Consider the following 23,480-nt stretch of genomic DNA (forward strand, 5'->3'; position numbering starts at 1 on the left):
GAAGTGCGACAATCGCCTTTTTGAATTTCGATGTGAGAACCGTATAAGTGGACCTCAACGTTACTATAATTCAATGACAATATCAACATCTCTTCAATACATACATTCGGAAGTAGAGGATATGCAAATTGATGCACTACATTTTAAACCTCTTATTGAGCAAAAAAAGACTTGTCGTCGTTAAGAAGGATTATATTTATATTGTGGAGAACCAAAACACACTGCTCAACATTGTCCTAAGAAACAACGCAATCACAAAATGAGGAGTATGGCTGTGAAAGAAGACAATATGTCAGAAAACGAGTTTGTCTAGCTATAATAGGGACCGTGCGGCTGGAACCTTGCACAACATCTAGTAAAGGTCCTATTCTCTCCTCAAAGACCTCTTCTTGTTTTACATTGAATGTTATTTTAAGACCTAAATATTACAAAGCCTTTACCTTGTTAGATTCAGGAGCCTCGACGTGTTTCTTAGATGAAGAATTTACTAAAAGACATAGCATACCTTTAATAAAGAAAACTAAACTTGTTCATGTAGAAGTCATAGATGGTCATCCATTGTCTTATGGAGATATTACTCACGAAACCCTTCCTATAGAAGTAATAATCAATGGTCATAATAGCTTTGTAGTATTTAATATCATTACATCTCCCTCTAATCTAGTCATTTTAGGTTTATCGTGGTTAGAAAAATACAACCCTCAAATAGATTGGATTTCCCGAACTCTTACTTTCTCTAAAAGTATAACTAATAGTGTAGTTAATCAAGTAGAGAGTCATAAGTCCAATTCAATTAAACCCATATTTACAGGTACAAAAGCTTTCTTACATGCTGCTATGAAAGAATCACCATATATTATTTATGCCATAGTTGTTTCTACTAGTGGAAAGACTTCAAGTGGCATTCCAAGCCAATATCAAGAATTTTAAGATGTATTCAAAAAAAAAGAATGTGGATACACTCTCGGAACATCGTCCCTATGATTGCTCAATTGACCTTCAAGAAGGAGCACAACTGCCATTTGGACCAATCTACAGTTTATCACAAAATGAGTTGACTGAACTCAAGGAGTATATTGAAGAAAATCTAGCCAAGAATTTCATATGCCATTCTAAATCTCCAGCAGGAGCTCCAATTCTATTTGTGAAGAAAAAAGATGGATCATTGCGGATGTGTGTTGATTATCGAGGACTCAACAAGATTATCATTAAGAACAGGTATCCACTACCTTTAATATCTGGACTTCTTGATCAGCTGAATCAAGCTAAGATCTATACAAAAATAGATCTCCGAGGAGCATACAATCTAGTACGCATCAAAGGAGATGAATAGAAGACTGCGTTTCAAACTAGGTATGGACATTTTGAATACAACGTCATGCCTTTTAGACTTACAAATGCACCAACAGCTTTTCAACATCTAATGAATGATGTTTTTTAAGAATTTTTGGACGATTTTGTGATCTGTTATCTAAACGACATCTTGATCTATTCTAAGAATCCAGAAGAATATGAACTTCATGTTCGTCGTGTATTACAAAAATTAAGAGATGCAGGATTCTATGCCAAAATAGAAAAGTGTGTATTCCACACTATTCAAGTCGATTTCTTAGGTTACATCATTTCAAATGATGGACTTATGATGGATCCTAAGAAGGTTCAAACTATTATAGATTGGAAGATCCCAAAAACGATAAGAGATGTCCAATGCTTTTTGGGATTTGTTAACTACTATCGGATCTTCATCAAGGACTTCTCTCAAGTTGCAGCTCCACTTACACGTTTGACTTGTAAAGACAAACTCCAATGGAATCAAGAAGCAGAAGTTGCTTTTGAATCTTTGAAGACAACGTTTGTTTTTGCACCAATCTTGTATCGTGTTGATTTTTCCAAAGCATTCTTTATGGAAACACATGCATCAGACTTTGCTCTGGGTATAGTTTTATCACAAATGGAAATAGATGATAAACTTCATCCAGTAGCCTTTCATTCAAGAAAATTCTCAGTAGCAGAAATCAATTATGAGATCCATGACAAAGAACTTCTTGCAATTGTGGATTCTTTTTAAGAATGGCGTCATTATCTAAAAGGTGCTTCCAGTCTAGTCACCATGTATACGGATCACAAGAACCTCGAGTATTTTATGTCAACACGCATATTAAACCGTCGTCAAGCTCTTTGGAGCATGTCTTTATTAAGATTTGAATTCATCATCACTTATCGGCCAAGAAAACAACAAGGTTTGTCCGATGCCTTGTTTAGACGTTCTTATCTTGCACAAAAAGAAGGAGATGCACCTTTTGAGCAACAAAGAATGGTTCTCTTGAAGCCGAAGCAATTTCATCTTCGAGCAATAAAATCAACATTGACTGTTGATTTAACTTTTCTTAAGCAAGTCCAGTTAAGTATGTCTTCAGACCCTCTTATTCATGATATCAAGAAGAATTCTTCTAAATCTCATGATTCTTCTAAATTTGAATTCAAGAACAACCTACTCTATTTTGAAGGACACCTATATGTTCCCAAAGGAGAAGCATGTTTACGTATTCTTCAAGCTCATCACGACTTCCCAACAGCACGATATTTTGGATATAATAAGACTTTGGAGCTGATATCTAGGGATTTTTGGTGGCCTCAAATGTTGAAGGCAGTCAAAGATTTTGTACAATCATGTGATGTTTGTTCAAGATCAAAAACTCCTCTTTATCGACCTTTTGGACTTCTTCAGCCATTACCCATTCCAGAACAACCATGGTCTTCTGTTTCTATGGACTTCATCACGAATCTTCCAATCTCAGGTTCTTATGACTCTATATTCGTGATAGTAGATCGTTTTATCAAGATAGCACATTTTGTACTATGTACAAAATCTATCACAGGTGAAGAAACAGCTAAGCTCTTTCTTGACAATATCTATCGCTATCATGAATTATCAAAGGATATTATATCAGATAGGGGAACTCAATTTGTATCAAGATTTTGCCAGACTCTTTTCAAGATTCTAGAAGTGGATATAAAACTATCTTCAACATTCCATCCTCAAATTGATGGACAAACGGAGTGTGTTAATCAAGTTTTGGAACAATATTTAAGATATACCATTAACTACCAACAAGATGATTGGACAACTCTTTTGTCATTGGAAGAGTTTGCTTACAATAATATGGTACATTCTTCTACAAAATGAACACCTTTCTTTGCTAATTATGGTTATCATCTATGACTTGATACTTTTGACTTTTTAAAAGTTGATAATCCTGCTGCGAAAGATTTGGTGATTCATTTATTAGAGCTACATGCAACGATGAAGGCGCAGTTAAAAGAGGCTCAAGAACAAGAAAAAATCAATGCAGATGTCTATCGAAAGGAACAACCACCATTTCTCTTGGGTGATAGGTATGGCTACTTCGACGCAATATCAAGACCACTTGTCCTTGTGACAAGTTAGACTATCGAAGGCTTGGACCATTTTCTATTTCTACACAAATCAATCTAGTTGCATATCGTTTATATCTACCAGAGTCAATGAAAATCCATCCAGTATTCCACATGTCTCTTCTTGAACCATATAAGACAGTGGACATATCAAGAAGACAACAAGCTCCACCTCCTCCTATAGAAGTGGACAATAATGAAGAGTTTGAAATAGAAGAAGTCTTAGATTCAAGGCGGTGTCGAAATAAATTGGAATATCTTGTCCATTGGCGCGGATATGATATTAGTGAATGCACATGGGAGCCAATAAAAAATCTTGTAAATGCAACAAAGGCAGTAGAGGCTTTTCATCAAAGACATCCATCAAAATTAAAATGAAAACCTTCTTTATGAAAGAAACAACATCTAAAGAAGATAACATTTTACTTTCAATCCTTGTTGTAGCTTCTTTGTAGTTGTGACACTCAGGAGATGGAGAACCAACAACCAGCGGATTCGACTCAAGAGCCTTCATTTATTGACCTATCGGATGAGACATTATGATTGTCACAATCTTTAGGATGATGTAATCGAGATGAAGATCTTCAAGAACGACATATTCTTCCTCGAATAGATGGTGAGATACAACGCGTTTGGTATCACGATTTGCGAAGGGACTCCCAATGTTTGGTGATTTTGCTAGAGGTAGGAATAATTCTTGATGGTATTCCAAATGTTCTATTCGAAGGAAGTTATGAAGGCCTTAATAATGATCAAATAATTGGGTGGTCTTCCTGCCCTGGTATGAGACACTACCGATGGTTGAGAGGCCCTATCAATTATCTTCGAAGAGAACAAAGATTAGGATATGTAGCAAATATAATTCGTCGCATCATAGATTTCCTCAACATATGATGACCACTCTTCGTGGAACTCATCCCTAGAAAGGGGGATAATGTCATGGACATACTTATGTAAGCTAGTAATTACATATACAAATAGGTGGAAGTAAGTAAAAATATGTAAAAGTAAGTTAATTCTATAGTATTTAATATGGAAGCTTCTTAGAAGCTTCATAGACACTGCTTTGACTTCATAGGTGTCTTTAATTATTTTTTTGGATTAAAAACGTAATCAACAAGTTGGCCATGTGCCACACATGTTGTTAGCTTGAAGACCAAGCTAACAATGTGGCCCACATGTAGAAAAAATTATCTTGTAATTCAAGGCATGTGTCCTACAAAGTCAACACATATTGGAGGTCCTATAGAACGTCGCCATGTAGCTCCTAATAGATAGTATATATAGAGACAAGAGTGAAGCCTTCTTCATTCTTGTCAATTCCTTTGTTGCTTCTAGTCTAGTTTCAAGGGTCTCTAGTTTTCTTGTCTTTTGGCAATAGCCATTCCAATTTCTCTTTCAATATACATACTTGTTTATTTATACCTTTCTTTGAGTGAAGGCTCACTTGTCTGAATTACTTTTTCATCGAGTTCTTGTCCTTGACAGGATCTCGTTCAGCCACCACATATATTTTTAAATTCCAAAATCTTCCTTACAACGTAGATTAGAATGATAAAGTCTTTATCAATTAGTTTTAATATAGATTAAATGATAATGTGAAAGATTTATTATTAACAATGCCAAGAATATGTTTATTAAAGAAATTTATTATTTAAGCCATTATATGTGACAATCCACTCTTTAAAAGACACTAAGAATAAAGATTTGATTATAGAAGTATAAGTCAAGCCATAGCAATATCTTCTAAATTTTCAAAAGCTTACTTGTTCTGGCCAAAGCCTATGATGTAAATTGATATGTTATGTTTTACATTTCTTTCTAAGTAAGAAAAGATTCATTGTTATCAAGAAGGTTTGTGCCTATATTATAGAGAATCCAAAAAAATTATTCAACATTATTCAAATAAGCAATATAATCACAAAATGAGGAGCATGGTTGCCAAAGAAGACAAAGTGTCAAAAAACAAGTTTTTTCAACCACAATAGAGACCGTGTAATTGAAATCTTATATAACACCTAGTATAGGTCTTATTCTCTCCTTAGATCCTTCACCTTTTTTCACAATAGAAGTTTATATAGGACCAAAAAATCACAAAATCTTAGCCTTGTTAGATTCAAGTGCCTTAGTTTCTTTTATAGACAAAGACTTTGTCAAAAAAATAAGAGATACCATTAATCATGAAAATTAAATCCATACATGTAAAAGTCATAGATAGTTTTTTGCTATTTTTTGAAGATGTTATTCATGAAATTTTTCCTTTAGATATAGCAATTAAATATTATAATAGCATAGTAATATTTAATGTGATAAGATCTCTATCTAATTTGATTATTTTAGAATTACTATGATTAGAAAAGCATAATCTTCAAATAGATTGGATTTCTTGTAACCTTAATTTTTCTTATAATTTGATCCAAAATTCCATTAAACAAGTAAAAAAAATGTGAGTCTAGTACATCCAAATTCTTCTTGATAGATGCAAAAGATTTTATTATTATAGCAAAAGAATGAACATCTTTTGTTATATATGCCACATCTATTTTTTATGATAAAAAGACATTAAGTGATATTTATAGCTAATATCAAGATTTTTAGGTTACTTTTGAAAAGAAGAATGGAGATATTCTTTTAAAGCATCAACTTTATGATTGTTTAATTGATTTATAAGAAAGAGTTTAATTAATATTTAGACAAACCTATAGCTTATCGCAAAATAAGTTGATTGCATTAAAGAAGTACATTGACAAGAACTTAGCTAAAAATTGCATATGCCATTTGAAATCTCCAATATGAGCTTTTATCTTATTTATGAAGAAAAATGAGAAATCTCTATGGATGTGCATAGATTATTGAAGACTTAACAAAATTACCATCAAGAATAGGTAATCCATACCTTTGATTTTAGGACTTCTTGATCAATTCAATCAATCAAAGATATATACAAAAATAGATTTGTGATGACCATACAACTTAATCTACATAAAATGATGAGATGAATAAAAGATTGTTTTTCAAATTAACTATAAATATTTTCAATATAATGTCATACCTTTTAGACTTACAAATATATCAATTGTTTTTCAACATTTCATGAATGTGAGTTTCTTAATGATTTTATTATTTATTATTTAGGTGATATTTTAATCTACTCTAAGAACACAAAAAAAATATGAACTTCATATTTGTCATATATTACAAAAACCTAAAGATGTACAATTATATGCCAAGATAAAAAAATAAAAAAAATAAAAAAAATAAAAAAATATGTATTCTACACTATTCAAGTTGACTTCTTAAGATACATCATTTCCAACAAATGGCTAATGATAGATCCAAAAAAAGGTCTAAACTATCATGGATTAGAAGATCTTAAAAATAATTAGAGATGTATAATATTTTTTGAGATTTGTCAAATTATTACAGGATCTTCATCAGGAACTTTTTTCAAATTGTGGCTCTTCTTATATGCCTAATATGTAAAGATAAATTTGAGTAGAGCAAAGAAAGTGAAGCATCTTTTGAAGCCTTGAAGATAACATTTATTTTTATACCAATTTTATATTACATCAATTTTTTTAAGATATTATTTATAAAAATAAATGCATCCAATTTTGCTATAGGTGTTGTTTTGTTACAAATAAAAGTAGATGATAAGCTCTACCCAATGGCTTTTCATTTCAAGAAATTTTTAACAACTGCAATTAACTATGAGATCTATGACAAAGAGCTTCTTGCAATTGTAGATTCATTTCAAGAATGGCATCATTATCTAGAAGGTGCTTGTAGTCCAATCACTATATATACAGATCACAAGAACCTCGAGTATTTCATGTCAGCTTGAGTTTTAAAGTTGCTAAGCTTGTTAGAGTATATATTTATTAAGATTTGATTTCAAGTTTATTTATAGATCCTAAAAACAATAAGATTTATTAGATGCTTTTTCTAAATATTCTTATATTACACCAAAAGAAGGAGATGGAGCTTTTAATCAACAAAGAATAATTCTCTTGAAGCTAGAGTATTTTCATCTTTGAGTAACAAAATCAGTATTGACTATTGATTCAACCTTTGTGAAGAAAAATCAATGAAATATATCCTTTGATCTTCTTGTTCATGATATCAAGAAGGATTCATGTAAATTTCATGGTACTTTCAAGTTTGAGTTTAAAAATAAACTATTTTATTTTAAAGAATAATTATATATTTTAGAAGGTAAAGTATGATTTCATATTCTTCAAGCTCATCATGACTTTCTAGGAGTTGAACATTTTTAATACAACAAAATTTTGGAGCTAATATGAAGATATTTTTGGTGGCTTTAAATGTAGAAGACAATTAAAGACTTTATACAATCATATGATATTAATTCAAGATCAAAAACTCTTTGTCATTGATCTTATAGACTTATTTAGCCATTATTTATTTTAAAACAAGCATAGTCTTCTATTTCTATGGATTTTATGATAGATCTTCATGTCTTAAGTTCATATGACTCTATACTCATGATAATAGATTATTTTACTAAGATAGCATATTTTGTACCATGTATAAAATCTATCACAAGTAAAGAAACTGCTTAGTTTTTTCTTGACAATATCTATCACTATCATAGATTGCCAAAGATATTATATCAAATAGAGAAACTCAATTTGTATCAAGATTTTGGAAAATCCTTTCAAGATTTTAAACATATATATAAAGCTCTTTTTGACTTTTCATCCTCAAACTAATAGACAAACAAAATAAGTGGCTCAAGTTTTGGAGCAATATTTGAGGTGTACCATCAATTATCATTAAGATGATTAGACAGTTCTTTTGCCATTGATAGAATTTGCCTATAATAATTTGGTACATTCTTCAACTCAATAAAAAATCTTTTTTTTTATCAATTATGGTTATTATCTATGACTTGATACTTTTAACTTTTTAAAAGTTAATAATTTTGTAATAAAAAATTTCGCAAATCATTTGTTAAATTTATATGCAACAATAAAGGTGCAGTTAAAAGAAGCTCAAGAACAACAAAAGATTTATGTGGATGCCTATTATAAAAAATAAAAATAAATAAATAAATAAAAAACCACAATTCATTGTAGTTCACAAAGTATGGCTATTTTGTCATAATATCAAGACTACTCATCTTTGTGACAAGTTGGACTATCATAGACTTAGATCTTTTCCTATTTGTGAACAAGTCAATTCTATTGCTTATTGATTACATCTTTCAAAGTTTATGAAGATCCATTCCATATTTTACATATCTCTTCTTGAACCATATAAGACAATGAATATCTTGAAAAGAAGATAAATACCACCTCTTCTTATAAAAGTGGATAATAATCAAAAGTTCAAGGTAGAAGAAGTCTTAGATTCAAGGCGATGCTAAAGTAGATTGGAATATCTTGTTCATTGGCACAGATATGATATATGTGAATATACATGGAAGACGACAAATAATCTTGGAAATACAATAAAGAAGATTTAAGGTTTTCATCAAAGACATCCATCAAAACCAAGATGAAGAATTAAAAGATCTATGAGAGATGATAATTACTCCTCATGGAACTCATCCCAAGAATGAAAGATAATATCATGAATATACACATTTACTCCAATAATTACTTATATGATTAAGTAGAAGTTGATAAAACTAAATTAATTTTATAATATCTTCTAGAGAAGCTTCCTAAAAGCTTCATAAATGCTTCTTTAACTTTACATGTATTTATAGTTAATTGATAGGCTAAAAACATAGTCAACAAGTTAGTCATGTGGCACACATGTTAATTGCTTGTAGAACAAACTAACTATGTGGCACACATATAGATAACTTGCCTTGCAAGTTAAGCCATGTGTCTAGCAAAGTCAACACATGTTGGAGGTCCTATAAAATATTGCCATATAACTCATAGTTAGAGAATATATATGGAAACAAGAGTGAAGTCTTCTTCACTCTTGTCAATGCCTTTCTAGTCCATAGTCTTATTTCAAGACTTTTTAATCTTCTTTTTTTTAGCAATAGCCATTTTAATTTAATATTATATCATCTTTGAGTGATTTTCTAGTTTTTTTTTAATAACACAAGAGTGTATTGACCTTTTAGTTCTTTGTGATTCATGTCCTTAAAAAAAACTCAAGTCTAATCATCTAAGATTATTTATTGTTTTAGTAATAAAATCTAAGTTGGTTGCTACTTTTTTAATTGAAGGCTTGTGGTTTTGTAATATATCCAATAAAAATATATAAAAAATACTCTCTTTGATCCAATTGTGTTTTTGGATTTATTCTTTTTATAACCTTTAATTTATTATTGGACAACAGTTTTGTGAAGTGCTTTGCAATCAAAGAGTAAAGTTTTGTCTATATTATATACATTCTAGGATTCATTATGTGCTATCCTTGATTATATCATAGGCATCTCAAGTTCAATGGATGCACTATCAACATAACTATTTTTACTATGTAACTTCACTTCTTTAAATTTGTGACAACTTTAGAACATGAATAGCCAAACGGTGAAAAATTTTAAAACCTTATCAATGCCCAATTGGTATATAAACTTTTGCGCTTGATTATTATTATTATTATTATTATTATTATTATAATCATCACCATATAACAAAACTAATCAACAAGCTCATCATTGAAATACCAAGTTTGCAAGAGTAATGTCCAATTCAGAAAAAAAATAGTTGTGCAAGTTTGTTATTCTACAAGCCTTATATGTATCATATTCTAATATTTGCTTCTTGTCTTCAAAATATTGCTCAAAGTGCCTTAGGTAGAACTTTAGACATACTAAACTATTATTTTGTCCATTTATCTAAATCCTTTTACAAGATTTTAGAAGATTTTAGAATGGAGTTGCTTGTGCTCACATACTTGTAATCAATGCTTGTTGGTTAATTTTTTTATAGAGAGGATGGAAGGAAATAAGCATGAAGAGGGATGAGCATTAGGAGGGAGGAAAGAAGTTGCACATCAGGAGAGGAGAAGTCACATATCATTATGCATCTCCCTATATATCTAATATCCTCCATCAATTAATCCCTCTCTTTGTAATAGGTTGTATTAACTAGTGGAGGTTCAATTGTTTATTTATTTTTTAGCTGCTGAATGTGGTAAATGAGTATTTATCCTTAGAATACATTGTTTATAATTTAATTCTTTGTCAAAGAAAAACTACAAGAATAGTGTGGCTATTCACAAGATCTCCTGGTATCATTTGTGATGTGTGGAAAAATGTTTTGACACGTCCTCGATGCGACCTTGTAGCAACGAATAATGGGCATGACAGTGTCGGACCCCAAGTTTTGATACGATGAACAGGGACATGAACTAAAATTCCAGCAATCTACGTCAGCTAGCTTCACTGGTACAACAGGAATAAACTGCACAGTCTGGATAGAAAACCTGATCGGAACACCCAATAAGAGAAATAATAAAATAAAAATACATGCGTAGCTGGTACACGACATGAAATTCACCAAAAATGGATCACAACGTCGTTCTAGTACTAATCTAATCCTCTATCTGAGTTTGCAATGAAATAGTATTCCACTAAATTGCTGAAGATAATAATTTACAGAGCAACTAGGTGGAGATGGGTCCGTCAGATAGCTGACGTTTACGAAGATTCCAGTGCAACCCTTCCCGAACACTTCTAAGGAAGTCTGTGGTGGATTCTTGCTCACAAGCAGCCGGAACAGGCCATGCAGCCATGCGACATATCAGAGCATCCCCTCCACTTAGCTGCTCCCTGTCCTTCCCATCAAAGCTAACCCAAGCCTGTCCCCTGCTCTCATGTGGCACCTGCGATTTGCATGTCATGAGCATTATGTTGTTAAACAAGGAAACACCGAAAACCTGTCAATCTGAAGGCCACACTGAAGACCATTCATTATGAGGAGATATCCCGAACATTTTGCATAAACTGGAATTTACATATGCAATGTTGAAGTGAACCTGCTTGAGGTTTAAAAATTGCCACTCAAGTGCTGGATAGCCCATATTATGTCAGAATCCTCGTTATCTTTGCATCCATAGTAATGAAAGCTTTTGCTTTACGGTCTATTCTTAAAGCGGTACCAGAGTAACAAAGACAACAAATGATACTTGTCATTCGGACAATTGATGTCGGCAGATGCTCACGGAAAGATGAACTAACCTGGACTCTGATGGTCACATACTCGGGCAAAATCAATGGTCTGAAGGATAATGAATGAGGACAAATTGGTGTAAACAGAATACCCGGAACCTGCAAAATGAAACACACACAAAGCATCACATCCCAATCCGAGGAATAAACATGAAACAAGGAACATATGTCTGACAGAATAACGTTGTCGTATCTTTCTGCTTCCAAATGCCCAATCTAAATTCTGGAAGAAGAAACATAACATAGGTGCAATAGTGTCTTCTGCTGATAAGAGATTTATATGTATGCAGCATACACTAGTGCTTCTACATTCAATCGTGTCTACAATACATGAATCCTTTGTAATTGCAGTTTACATAGAGCTCTAGGGTCCAAAAAAAACAAAAAAAAGGAGCAAATAATAGCACAAAATAATCGTCTAAAAGGTCTGTGTATGATTGGTGGCAAACAAGTCAGAGAAGATAGAAAACATCCTCCTAAAAAGAAGTCGCAACAACCCACCTGAGGGTGAACCATTGAACCGCCAGCTGCCAAAGAGTAAGCAGTGCTTCCTGACGGAGTAGAAAGAATAAGACCATCTCCTTGCACGCTGGTAACGAAGTTGCCGTCACAGTAGCATTCTAGGTTTGAAAGGTTTGACGACATGCCTCGATGAATAGCTACTTCATTCAACACAAGATGAACTTCTGATTCACAGGGATCTTCACCTTCCTTCACTTTGTCAGGGTTCCGTAAAATTTGGCAATGCAGCCGATGACGAAGAGTAATATATACAGGGCCTTTTATCAGAGTTTGCAAACATTCTTTATAACGATCACTCTCTGTAGCGGAATAAGGTCAAGGATGACCGGAAAGTTGATGCAGACATGATTTATACAAGAGTAGCATATAGAAGAAACTGGTTCCAAATCAATGACCTGCTGTAGTCGTGGCACAGAGAACAACTTTAGAGAAAAAGACGGGTATAAAATCATCCAATATATATCTAGGGAACTTTCAGAAGATAAACTAAAAAATGCAGGATACGGAATGGGGTCATAAAACCAAGGGAGCCCATGGAAAAAGACACGACAGGGGGCACAGGACCCTTAAACATACTCGCTGCCTGCACAAAACATCATTCCATCACCTTTTAGTAAAAATTAAAAATATGTTAGCCGAAGAGAGGGCAACAAAGAGAGATCCAAATATCAAGGTCGACATTATTTGCTGTAAAAACCAGACGTACTCCAAGGTTAACGAGTATAAGAAACATAAACCATCCTACAATTATAATTCGAACTGATTGAAGGAAAGAGACCCAGTCGGTAGTTAGATAATAAAAGAGATACTTAGGTAAAAGGAAAGTGCAAATCAACTTCGCATGCTAGAGATACTTTCTTCAATCTATACTCAAACCAGTTCCTAAAAAGATAAAATGGTTCTTTAAGAAAATTACCCAGAGAACCGTCCCATCACCACCCAACGTGATTACCAGATCCACTTTGGTATGCAGCTGCAATACTTCTTCTTCTGTAAAGAGAACGAGCACAAGAACATTGACACTGATCAAAAGCACACAACTCAGTACAAACCAAAGACTGCAATATTCCCTAGGTTTGCAGAGAGCAGCACTCATTGAAGCAGCTGGCCTCTCATTGCTGATTAAATTTCTTTACATGGAACAGTTAATCACTTGAAACACGATGAGCACTTCTCAGAGTTCCATTAAGTGATGCAAGTGCAGTTGCAACTGTGTGTGATAATGTGCATGATAAATCACACTCTTCAACTGCACCAAAATGTGCACCTGTTTCACAAGATTTAACGCAATTAAAATAATCTTCGGCCAAAATCTCCTTCTTCATAGGAGGTTCTAGGTACACTCCAACTCCCTTCTCCTCCCTTAGCCATCTGTAGGCAAGACGATGACAACCGGGAGTAAGTGGTAAGCATACGTGCTCTTGATCCAAATATTTTGAATGCTTTCAATATTATTAACCTGACAGGACCAGTGGTGCAACAATTTATCGTCAGAAATTCAATCTTTACGGATTCACCGGCCAGATTGAAGAGCACATTGTGCAGAACGCTGCACGTTAAATTGTATCACATAAACACTGAAAAGTGCTAAACGGCTCCAAGTCACAAAATAAAAGTTTAACCACTAGAATTGTTATGCAAACAGTGGCAAGTGGTTGTTGAGTCCAAATTCCGGCCTGATTTAAACAGTATAGAAAAGACTTTGCACTAAGCAGCAGCAATTTGATGAAAACCAACCTGATCATCTCTTTGCAGAGTGCAGTGCATGTTGGGGAATTAGGTTTTGAGATAATTAAAACTGTTTGAGGAGGTGAATCCCACACCAACGTTATCTGCAAGCAGCTTACATGAAACATGACCCTCAATCAGACATAAAGACATCTTGGACAAGCATATCCAGAGTTCAACTGAGTATGCTACCAGGCAAGACGACTAACCAACAGTCTTCCACCATAATATCCAACAGCTTCCACAATCACCAGAACTACAGAAATCCATAGTACAAAGGGAATTGCACCTGTTTGCTACTTCGACTTGCTGTTGAGATGTTTCCACACTCAAAGGACACAACATCATGTTTGTGCCTTGGCGAGACTTTGCCTGCACAACCCCATACCAGCCTGAAAGACGCCTGTGAAATAGGAAACCAAGTCAATCGAAAATTCACACATGGAGTGAATCATAACATGGAAGGTGATTTAAAAGACTTTCAGAGACAAACCCATGGCTATGCACATAGTACAACACACCTTCTCTGCAACCGGTTGTACTTCAGACAGGAGCGATATGTTGCCAGATGAACTACTATGGCTGCGCAGTAACTGTTGAGAGCAGATGCCTTCTCTCTTGCAACAATCAGAATTGACATGAAGAGGAAACCATCCATTCGCAGAGCCAACTGGGCTTCGTTCGCCATTCTCGGTGTCCGCTTTCTCCAACTCCAGTGGTTCATCAGAAGTCCAAGGATCTGATCATAGAAAACATACTGAAAATCTTGAAGTGACGGGCTAGAAAGATAAGATCTATCTTGAACTCCTCACATATGCATGAATAAGAGTTACCAAATTTAAGATAAAAACAAAGACATATGTAATGCTCACCACCCTTATAAGGAATCAAAGATGTTTCACGAACCAGGGGGTGACCGGCATTGCTCTAACTCCTGCTCAAGCACTTGTTGTTCTTGTTCCAAAGAAGCAGCTCGCAGCCGCTCCATCTCGTACTTTCGTTTCCACTCAGCTGCTTCATCTTGAGCTCTTCCTTTGCTCGCAGCCACCTGCCGAAGAGCCTTTTCCACAGCTATAGACATAATGATCACTTATGAGAAACCCAGGTAAATATCAGCTGTGAAACACTCGCGTTAATAGCCCGCCAAAACTGAAGAATACACTCACGTTCTATAACTAAATGCAGACTGGTTCGTTGCATGATACGAATTTTACAAGAAAAGAGTATCAGGTTATACCTCGCATGGCATTGGAGAACTCAACAAGGTGAGTGCCGCCATCTCCAATCGTTGTTTCTTGAAGGTGTTCTTCTACTGATCGTTGAGAGCATGAATGAATCCAACCATTCTGATGCTTTCCACCATCTTGCTCCATCTGTAACAGGCGCCAAGTCAGCACGTCGTCTTCCTCGCCATAGAAACCCAAAAGTCTAAAATTGCCTACGCCATCAAATTGCATACCTAAAACTACTCTCCCAAGTAAGTTATAATAAGGTACTTTCCAGTCATTAGGTTTACATGAAGGGGAGCAGATATTCTCTAATCTGATGCATGGCAGCATATGAACTGATCGGTGATTTCATGAGCGACCCAAATTGCATCAGAAATGTTTACCCTAGTGGTCTTTGATTTACTGAATAGGGAGCAGATCGTCTTCCGGTGAGGTCCGACTATTTTTGGAAGAGATCCTGATTGCAGTGCGTCTGCTGATGCCAAAGGCTCACCTTCTGAAGCACCTTCGTCTTGTGCAAGGGGACTCGTTAAATTCATCGTGTGATGCACTTAAACGCCACAACATAGCAAATTCTTTGCTATGTGTACGGGTTCAGGCACTGCTCACGCTGAAAAATTAATAAATAAATATTTTTGTTGTGTGACTTGATCAATTTCCAGAATACACAAATTCCAAAAACAGTCAAAGTCAACAAGGTCGATCAAAGTCAATCCTCGTCAATCGAGGTCAATCTCCCGTAATATTGTTACAATTCTTCAGAAAAGCCATGAATGTTTTTGCAACAATCGTTTCAAATGTGTAGTCACGAGCTTTCCTTCTCAGTCCTGATGGACACGAACATTGACCAGGTCCATTACCTTCGTTTGGAGTAAAGATCGCCCGAGGATTGCATGAGTTTCTATCAATCACGACTGGACTAGCTATGACGAAGACAAACCTCGGGTTTCCGTGTAAGTTTCCATGTACATGCCGCTCATACATAAAGGATGAATTTTACGAGAAAGGTTAAGCGAAATTACAACCCTTCACGGAGCAACCTCAAGCCCTCTCTAAACAATTATCATCCTGATCATTTCTTACTGGAACCCAGACCAACGTCCAAATCTCCATGCACTGCACTTTCTGATGAGACAATTATCAGGAGAGCTTCTACCTCAAACCCTTCTCTCAGAATCAATGCCATAACCAACTGAATTTACAAATCAAAACGAATAACGAATTCCAAGTGGCGGTAAGAGTTTCCATATCTCAAAGAGCTTAGAGAAGCGAAGGCAATCACTTCTCCCACCTCAATCAGAGCATGCACCCCGTCGCCCCCTCTCTGTTTTTCAAACTCGTCGCAAGTCGCAAACACTATTCCCAAAATACTAAAATCCAATTTCATTTGAGCGCTTTCCTGCGTAATTTTCAGACAAGTACGATTGACTTATATCTATCCGCCAATCAAGCGTAAGATAAGACTTCCAAATTGGTCTCTAACAGCACAAATAAAGAAGCCAGTCTGCCGACCACCATAATGCAGCTCACCTCGGTAAAGTCGACACCGACAGCAGCTCCCGCTGCTTGGTCATGGATGGTATGCGACTCAAAAAAAAATCCACGCGTTCCTCCGTGCAACAACCCACATCGGTACCCAGAAGGAGGAGGGAAGAAAAAAAAAAAAAAAAAAAAAAAAAAAAAAGCCAAATAGCAGCACCCCTACACAATCAAAAACCCTAGGATAGCACCCCCACGCTCACAATGGAGGAGAATGGCAGGCACTCATCCGCAATCTGGAGAAACACTCATGTACATCCCCCATGTCGAGTCAATGCCACTGACAACCCCTCGTGTAGTCAGTCTACAGAGGCAACTTCACCAGAACCTCACAACCCACAAGGGAAAATCTTGCGTATCTCTCGATTCCCATATCGCAACGACCTCAACCACCACGAACTATCACAACATCACGCGATCAGTAATTCGCCGAACAGAATTCGCCACATCCTGCACACAAAAAAAACAAAAAAACAAAAAAAGCTCACACACAACTCGCCAAAGAGAACGAGGTCGGCGTGGGAAAAAGCTCAGATATCACCCAAATTAATGCATGCGCATTTCTAGCCAGAATTAGCATCACCTGGTCATCAAATCACGCAACAAGAGGAATCGAAAGCTTGAGAAATTGCGATCTATTTATCCTCCCTCCCAGTGCAGAAATTCCGAGGCGAGCAATTCCACAGTTTTTTTGGTGGGTGGGGAAGGTGAGCCAGGCCGGAAAGCTCTTCGTGGGTCCCATTCTGCCACCTCAGCTTCCTGACCCCTGCTCCAATCTGACGTGGACATCTTTTTTGATGACCTGGAATGGAGGACGGGTTCGGATTTATCTGCTTTCACACCACTGTCCCCGCTTGCTCACGTGTGCTCTCGATCGAACCCCCCCCCATTAGCGCCCAATTCCTTCAGTTTAAATAGATTTAAAATAGGGTTTGGAGATCTGCTTTTTTATTGGGTGTCCAGGGAATGTTTCCTTAAATAAGCTTCTAACTGATCAAATTTCATGAGATCAAGACTCATGGTTTTCAAAAACCACATTTGCATTGTGAAATATAGTTTTAATTCACTAACCCATTATTGTCTTTCACACACAAGTCTTGGCCTTTTGACTTGGTGTTGGTAGTGCATTTATTTGTAAGCACATAAGTTTACTTTGGAACTACTTGTAATTCAATAACTCTTATGCCCATGGAATGTTGTTGTTATTGCTATTATTTTGATTATTGTGGGTCTTGTTCACTTTTCGTTTCTTAACACAAGACTCCAAATGTTTTTAATTTCAAAAAAAAAAAAATACATGTGTATGCATACAATAAATAGTTTTATATTGTATATTTTGTAGTGTATAATAAGTAGATAATATTTCCATTCTATTGTTATATTTAATTGATTGCATGTAAAAAAAAACACTTGATATCCATTACATAGTGGCAACTTTAAGCCAAACATTATATCGATGGTTTGATGTAGAAGTTAACTTGATATGAGTATCAAACCCTTATAATTTAGTCTTTCTCAAAATTAATATCATAAACAAGCTAATAATCTTTGTAAAAATAAAAAAAATAAAAAGCCACAATGTAAACATAATCCTAGTATCATAATAAAAACAACAACATGTTCATGATCATCAACAAACAAAAAACAAATACATCCAACATAAACTTCACACACTAAAGTTATACAGTATAATGTCCCAAAGCATTACTACTGTATCAACAACTTTGAATTATATTCTTGTTGCAAATCTGCATTTCAACAATGTGTACAAGCAGGATGTGTCATTACATTTACAAAACACACTAGAAGTGAATCTTAAAATATACAAAATTTTGGATAAATGTCAACATAATTAGTATTATCATTATTAACACATGTGGCATTTTTGGAGGACCTTGTCGAGCAAGACTTGAAACCCTAATTTCATACCATCATATTTTCCCTTGTTGCACATTGGCCCAAGACAGAACCGGAAACCCTAATTCTTTGTGCTTCTTCACATGCTACATTCTGGTCTTTCTTGCCTGAAAGTCCCCAACATTCCTCCGGTCAAGTCAGGTTGCCTTGATTCTTCTAGAAAGATCAGACATTGAGTTCAATGTTCTTCAATATCCTACCAACACTTCTCGGTTTCAACAATATACATTTATACAAGGAATGGGTACCCGGAACACAATAATTATTTTGTTTCTTTTGAGTGGAGGTGATCCACTTGTAAGTCTAAGGTTGTAGTAAGGGTCTTAAAGGAAGGGAATAGGTTGGAGAAAATACTCTACACAAAAATGAAGATGCATGTGGTTTAATCTATTCTTGGATGGATTGGTCATCTATTCACATCCTCTTTTGACATTTTGGGGTGTCTTACAATCAAGGATCCAAAAGCAACATGTGAGTGGCCTTTGTCAATGATTGTTTGTAGATTTTCAACCATGAATTATTTGAAAATTGAATTTCCTTGTTTCTTGAGCAGGATTTGTATTCTCCAGTCATTACACTCATCTCAAATTTTGCTAGAATTTTTTTAACATTTTTCTTCACCATATTCTTCTTTGACCCACTTTATTGTGAGAAAAAAATAGAAGTATCTTCTAGTGGAGTGTTTAATTAAACAGAAGTTTGTGGGAGTAGGGAGTGTTTGTGACAAAGTCTCAATGATTTTGAAATATATTTTTTATTTGTTGAATTCATATTACATCATTCTAATACACAAACTTGGAATAATTGTTTATCAATCAAAAACTGCAAAATCTCTTTGTCATCATTTAATCAACGTAAAGTTAGATACTCTCAAAAAAACCTCACACAATTATTTCTTTCTCTGTTGCATAAAAACATACAATATTTCTTGTACAAATTCCATGAAATTCACTGCAGTGTGGATTAGTCACTCCATTAGAAGAAACAACATTAGCGTTTCATTAATATTGATGTATTGAATACATATTTTTAATTACTTGTAAAATGTTGAAATTCTAACATCCCAATTTATAGTTTTAAGACATTTAAAGACATATTTATTTATTTATGAAAGTATTGTATATACTAGTAAATTGAAAATAAGTGCCAAGTTCCACCCAGATCATATTCTTGCTCACATTTTGTTTTATTCTAGAATTTTTGTCTTTCGTGTTTTCATTTCAGATAGTTGTGTTCTAAAATATTTAATCATTTTCAATACATTTTCATAGAATAAAATGGTGTGTGTAATACACACTATATATGTAGGTGCTGCACAGAAGAGTCTGGAACATGTTTACTATGTGAAAATCATTTGACATATTAAGGATTAAAATATATGACAAAACTTCAAATTTTGGTTTTAGGTTACAAACATAAATCAGTTAAATATATAGCTCTAGCTCCAAATCATTCACATTAATTTTTTTTGTACTGAATATTCTTTATGCATTAGCTAAGAAATGATGTCTTGCAGCTTGTCTAAAATACACGTGTATTTTTAAAAATATATTTCTTATCAATCAGATTAGAAGTTATGGTCTATCCACATAAATTCTCAAGACATTAATTTATAATAGTGTCAAGAGTCCACAGGTAGTGAAATCAATTATGAATTTACAAAATAAGAAAATTTGTTTTAAAGTTTTATATTGTACTCAAACTGTAGCACTTCACCAACCGTATTTTTATTTATTTTATTTATTTTTAAATTACAGAAATTAATATTTATTTGAAGATAGAATAACAACTCGTAAACTAGAAGCAATTGCACCATAAAAATAAATCAATCCACTCTAAAAATCAAATCATGTTACAATATTGCTCCAACTTTGGTTGATACAAAGAAAATAAAAATAAAAAAATATTTTTGAATAAAAATTAAATAAACGAGAGTTTGAAATTAAAATAAATTAAAATAAACATCTATCTTTAACACGATATGCGCGAGAACCGGGCATGGTATTATACCCCTGGAGCTGATATCCGGTTTCGATTGATACCTACTAGGCGTCAGCGGATATCGGAGAGTTGCCTGTTCACTGAGAGCTCGAGGATTTTCTTAGGAGCATTCACTCACTTCAATGCTTGCGAAAGCTTTGTTGATCGTCGTCGCAGCCGAAATCCTCAGAGCGGAAGAAGAAGAAGGAGCATTTTGCAAAGGAATTGAGGAGATTGTCGAGCGGATAGCATGCAGAAGTACGATCTCTTTCGTAGTTCGCCGGAATTTTCTTTTGCTTAGAAGGTAATAGAGCGTTGAGCAGGATAGGGATCGCGCACGCGCGCGCGAGAGAGCGCGAGAGCGAGAGATTGAGAGAGTAGTGTTGCGGATTTGTTAGGCGTTGAAATGAGGAAAGCATTGCCATGGCTTAAGATGTCTCCCTTGCTACGGCCTCTTGCGTATGTGCAAGCGCAACGTAACGTGCCGCTGCTTGTCCCTTCCCTCACCTGCGCTGCGCACAATGCTCCTGGCGAGATTCGTGGTGCGTGTGAGAAGGAGAGAGTCTATTGGCACGGTCTACGTGAATGCCGCTACATCAGTTCACCACCAATGACAGAGGATGAAGAAGGTGAAGCAGAAGTAGTGTTGTTCAGAGAAGTGTTTGGCGAAGACGGAGAGAGTGTTGATACTTGGAAGGCTGAAGAAAGGTTGTTTAGTGCGACTACTGCAGACCGTAAGAGAGAACTAGGATCAGTCGCAGACTTGGACTGGTTGAGACTGACGGACCGGGAGCTTCAGGCGCAATGTAGGGTAGAGACTCTACGATCTTCTGGTCCAGGAGGGCAACATAGGAATAAAACTGAAAGTGCTGTGCGGCTGCTACATCTGCCAACTGGACTCGTGTCATTCGTAATTTTTTTGTAACCTACTTTGACATTTTTTACTTATTGCATCTTCAAACTTCAGCATCACATTCATTGCCGTCGTTAATGCACCGCGGCGGTAGTGCATGTGTCATTGTAATGGGTACAGCCCTCATGAATCACTGCAATGTGTTTGGCTTCACTTGTTTGAGGAGAGTTGTTTGTTCTGGCAGTGCCACACTCACCCAAGCTGTTTACATTTGACAGGCAGCAGAGGACCGGTCCCAACATAAGAATCGAACCAAGGCTTTCAAGAGGTTAAGGGAGGTGATCGCTGTGACAGGTGACTGTGTGTTTTGTTACACATCCTGCTCCTGTTCCCTTGTTCACATTAGTGTAGTTTGTTTGGTCGCATTTTTCGTATGACTCAGTCGACATCGTGGGAATTTCTAGTTCTTTTGAAATTTAGAAATTCTGATGTGGTATTGTTTCATTGGCATGGATTTGTGATAGTTAGGCAGCCAGTGGAATTGAAGAGATACCAAATTCCACCTGACCTGATGCGCATATTGCCCTCCACCCCTCAGACACGAAGTAAGAGAGGGGGGGGGGGGGGAGCAGATTGGCCCAAATCATTTTAATTTTGTCCTGGTTGGCTTCCTCATCATGCTATTTGATCTCATTTTTTATATTGTATTATATTGTATTATATTTTTGCTCTAATTGATCCACTAAATCGCAGCTTGTTTGATTTCTTTTTAATATATATATATATATATATATATATATATATATATATATATATATATTAATGTATCGATTTGTTTCGCATGTTTTCAGAAATTAGCGCTCTGTTGCTTCAGTCGATAATATGAGCATAGTGAACTGATTACAGTAAATCTTGAAAATAACTTTATTGCAGGGAATTCAGCCTTTGCTTGACTTGCTTGAGGCTACGAAAGGCTCTATCTCGGAATGTGCTGCAATTCTTGGGTAATTGATCAGCCGGATTTTATTCTTACCACTGTACCATGCAGCTTTGGGCTCATATCAGCTACCGTGGGTGAATTGATGTGCTTTTCATTTTCTCTAATAAGATTGTATTGATTCGCAGGCTTAGCACTGCGGCACTTGCAAGACTTACAGTATCAAACAAAGTGCTATGGAAGGGAGTTAACACTCTGCGAGCATCTTATGTGCGATTTTACAACTTTGTCCTTTGCTAGCTACTGATTTATGCATGTTTTAGGCACGAAGGTGCTAGAACTGTATTTGAAGTGGTTGCTACGAGAATAGTGAGGGGGTGTTTTATAAGAAGTAGCATCACTAACATGTTGTGAATCTCACATATGCAGAATTTGAAGCCGATTCGTGGAGATTGAGTTTCTCTGCCTTGCTTGGAGGAGAACTTATCAAATCGTGAGCTAGGGGCTTCCTGCTAGATTTTACCTTGACGTGATACAGCCATATTAATATCAAGTAGACATCTCTGAGGTACTGTACGTCTGGATTTAATATATGCTACACATGGGATCGTAATTCTGAAGCGAGGCACGTTGAAACTTCATTGTGAGCATCAAACAAGGACTTCAAACATCATGTTATTATCTCTAAGCGAGGGTTGTCTTTAAAATGCATGTCTTTTGAGCATCTCTTGCACCTATCTGGCAAAGTTTCTGTCTATTTACAATTTACTCTCACCACAAATAGAGCGCTTTAAACATGTTCAGATATTTGTTGTGAACGCTGTGACCAGCATCGCCAGCGAATTTCCTGAGCGACATTTGTAGTTTGGTGGCGGCGGGACAATTACGCGACAATGGAGTGAACTTTGTTGGACTACAATACTTCGATTCACACATACTAGTTGGCTTCGTGTGTTGTGGGAATTTCTGCTCTGTTGTGATTATTAGTTGTAAGTATTAACTTTTAATACCGTTCTCTTATTTTTTTGGTTTTGTTTTGTTTTATGCACTTCCCCAATAGTGGTCGGAAGGCCATTCTTTTCTCTGCCTCTTTGCTTGGGGACACCAGTTTTATTGAAGTGACCTTCATCTAAACTGGACACAGAGAAGATCAGGTTATGAATCTGACGTCCATATTTT

General features: G+C 35.5%; 2 protein-coding genes across 11 annotated transcripts; one reads left to right on the top strand and one right to left on the bottom strand.

Annotated features, from left to right (window-relative positions):
* Window positions 1-10,843: 10,843 nt before the first annotated feature.
* On the bottom strand, window positions 10,844-17,307 carry LOC112283791 (putative NAD kinase 3). Of its 7 annotated transcripts, none has more exons than XM_090250959.1 (14): window positions 17,198-17,307; window positions 16,606-17,064; window positions 15,459-15,676; window positions 15,084-15,219; window positions 14,753-14,917; window positions 14,368-14,585; window positions 14,136-14,249; window positions 13,856-13,950; window positions 13,386-13,489; window positions 13,035-13,108; window positions 12,623-12,701; window positions 12,098-12,417; window positions 11,606-11,695; window positions 10,844-11,250 (listed from the first exon to the last, which is right to left on the bottom strand). In XM_090250959.1, the coding sequence occupies exons 3-14, from the start codon at window positions 15,612-15,614 to the stop codon at window positions 11,032-11,034; spliced, it is 1,770 nt and encodes a 589-aa protein (XP_090107085.1). In that variant the 5' UTR covers window positions 15,615-15,676; window positions 16,606-17,064; window positions 17,198-17,307; the 3' UTR covers window positions 10,844-11,031. The 7 variants fall into 7 exon arrangements, with proteins under 7 accessions (XP_090107085.1, XP_024378710.1, XP_024378709.1 ...); XM_024522942.2 differs by lacking the exon at window positions 17,198-17,307 and adding an exon at window positions 16,367-16,474 and having other exon boundaries at window positions 16,606-16,747; XM_024522941.2 differs by lacking the exon at window positions 17,198-17,307 and adding an exon at window positions 16,367-16,474 and having other exon boundaries at window positions 15,459-15,685; window positions 16,606-16,747.
* Window positions 17,308-20,651: 3,344 nt separating this feature from the next.
* Window positions 20,652-23,038, top strand: LOC112283281 (uncharacterized). 4 transcript variants are annotated; one of them, XM_024521809.3, is made up of 6 exons: window positions 20,652-21,421; window positions 21,643-21,718; window positions 21,893-22,026; window positions 22,298-22,368; window positions 22,490-22,571; window positions 22,731-23,038. In XM_024521809.3, the coding sequence occupies exons 1-3, from the start codon at window positions 20,918-20,920 to the stop codon at window positions 21,907-21,909; spliced, it is 597 nt and encodes a 198-aa protein (XP_024377577.1). In that variant the 5' UTR covers window positions 20,652-20,917; the 3' UTR covers window positions 21,910-22,026; window positions 22,298-22,368; window positions 22,490-22,571; window positions 22,731-23,038. The 4 variants fall into 4 exon arrangements, with proteins under 4 accessions (XP_024377577.1, XP_024377580.1, XP_073390610.1 ...); XM_024521812.3 differs by having other exon boundaries at window positions 20,778-21,432; window positions 21,889-22,026; XM_073534509.2 differs by having other exon boundaries at window positions 20,778-21,421; window positions 21,889-22,026.
* Window positions 23,039-23,480: the final 442 nt, after the last annotated feature.

The sequence above is a fragment of the Physcomitrium patens genome, chromosome 6, assembly GCF_059467195.1.
Source record: "Physcomitrium patens ecotype Gransden chromosome 6, ASM5946719v1, whole genome shotgun sequence".
NCBI lineage: Eukaryota > Viridiplantae > Streptophyta > Bryopsida > Funariales > Funariaceae > Physcomitrium > Physcomitrium patens.

Bases quoted from the DNA above. Each gene is read 5' to 3' on its own strand.
- LOC112283791 (XM_090250959.1), bottom strand. From the start codon at position 15,614: ATGAATTTAACGAGTCCCCTTGCACAAGACGAAGGTGCTTCAGAAGGT. The intron at 13,490-13,855 runs GTTGGTTTTCAT...TCTTGCCTACAG, and splicing joins CTCTGCAAAGAGATGATCAG to ATGGCTAAGGGAGGAGAAGG. The intron at 13,109-13,385 runs GTGCACATTTTG...TTCTCTTTACAG, and splicing joins CGTTAAATCTTGTGAAACAG to AAGAAGAAGTATTGCAGCTG.
- LOC112283281 (XM_073534509.2), top strand. From the start codon at position 20,918: ATGAGGAAAGCATTGCCATGGCTTAAGATGTCTCCCTTGCTACGGCCT. The intron at 21,422-21,642 runs GTAATTTTTTTG...TACATTTGACAG, and splicing joins CAACTGGACTCGTGTCATTC to GCAGCAGAGGACCGGTCCCA. The intron at 21,719-21,888 runs GTGACTGTGTGT...GATTTGTGATAG, and splicing joins GGAGGTGATCGCTGTGACAG to TTAGGCAGCCAGTGGAATTG.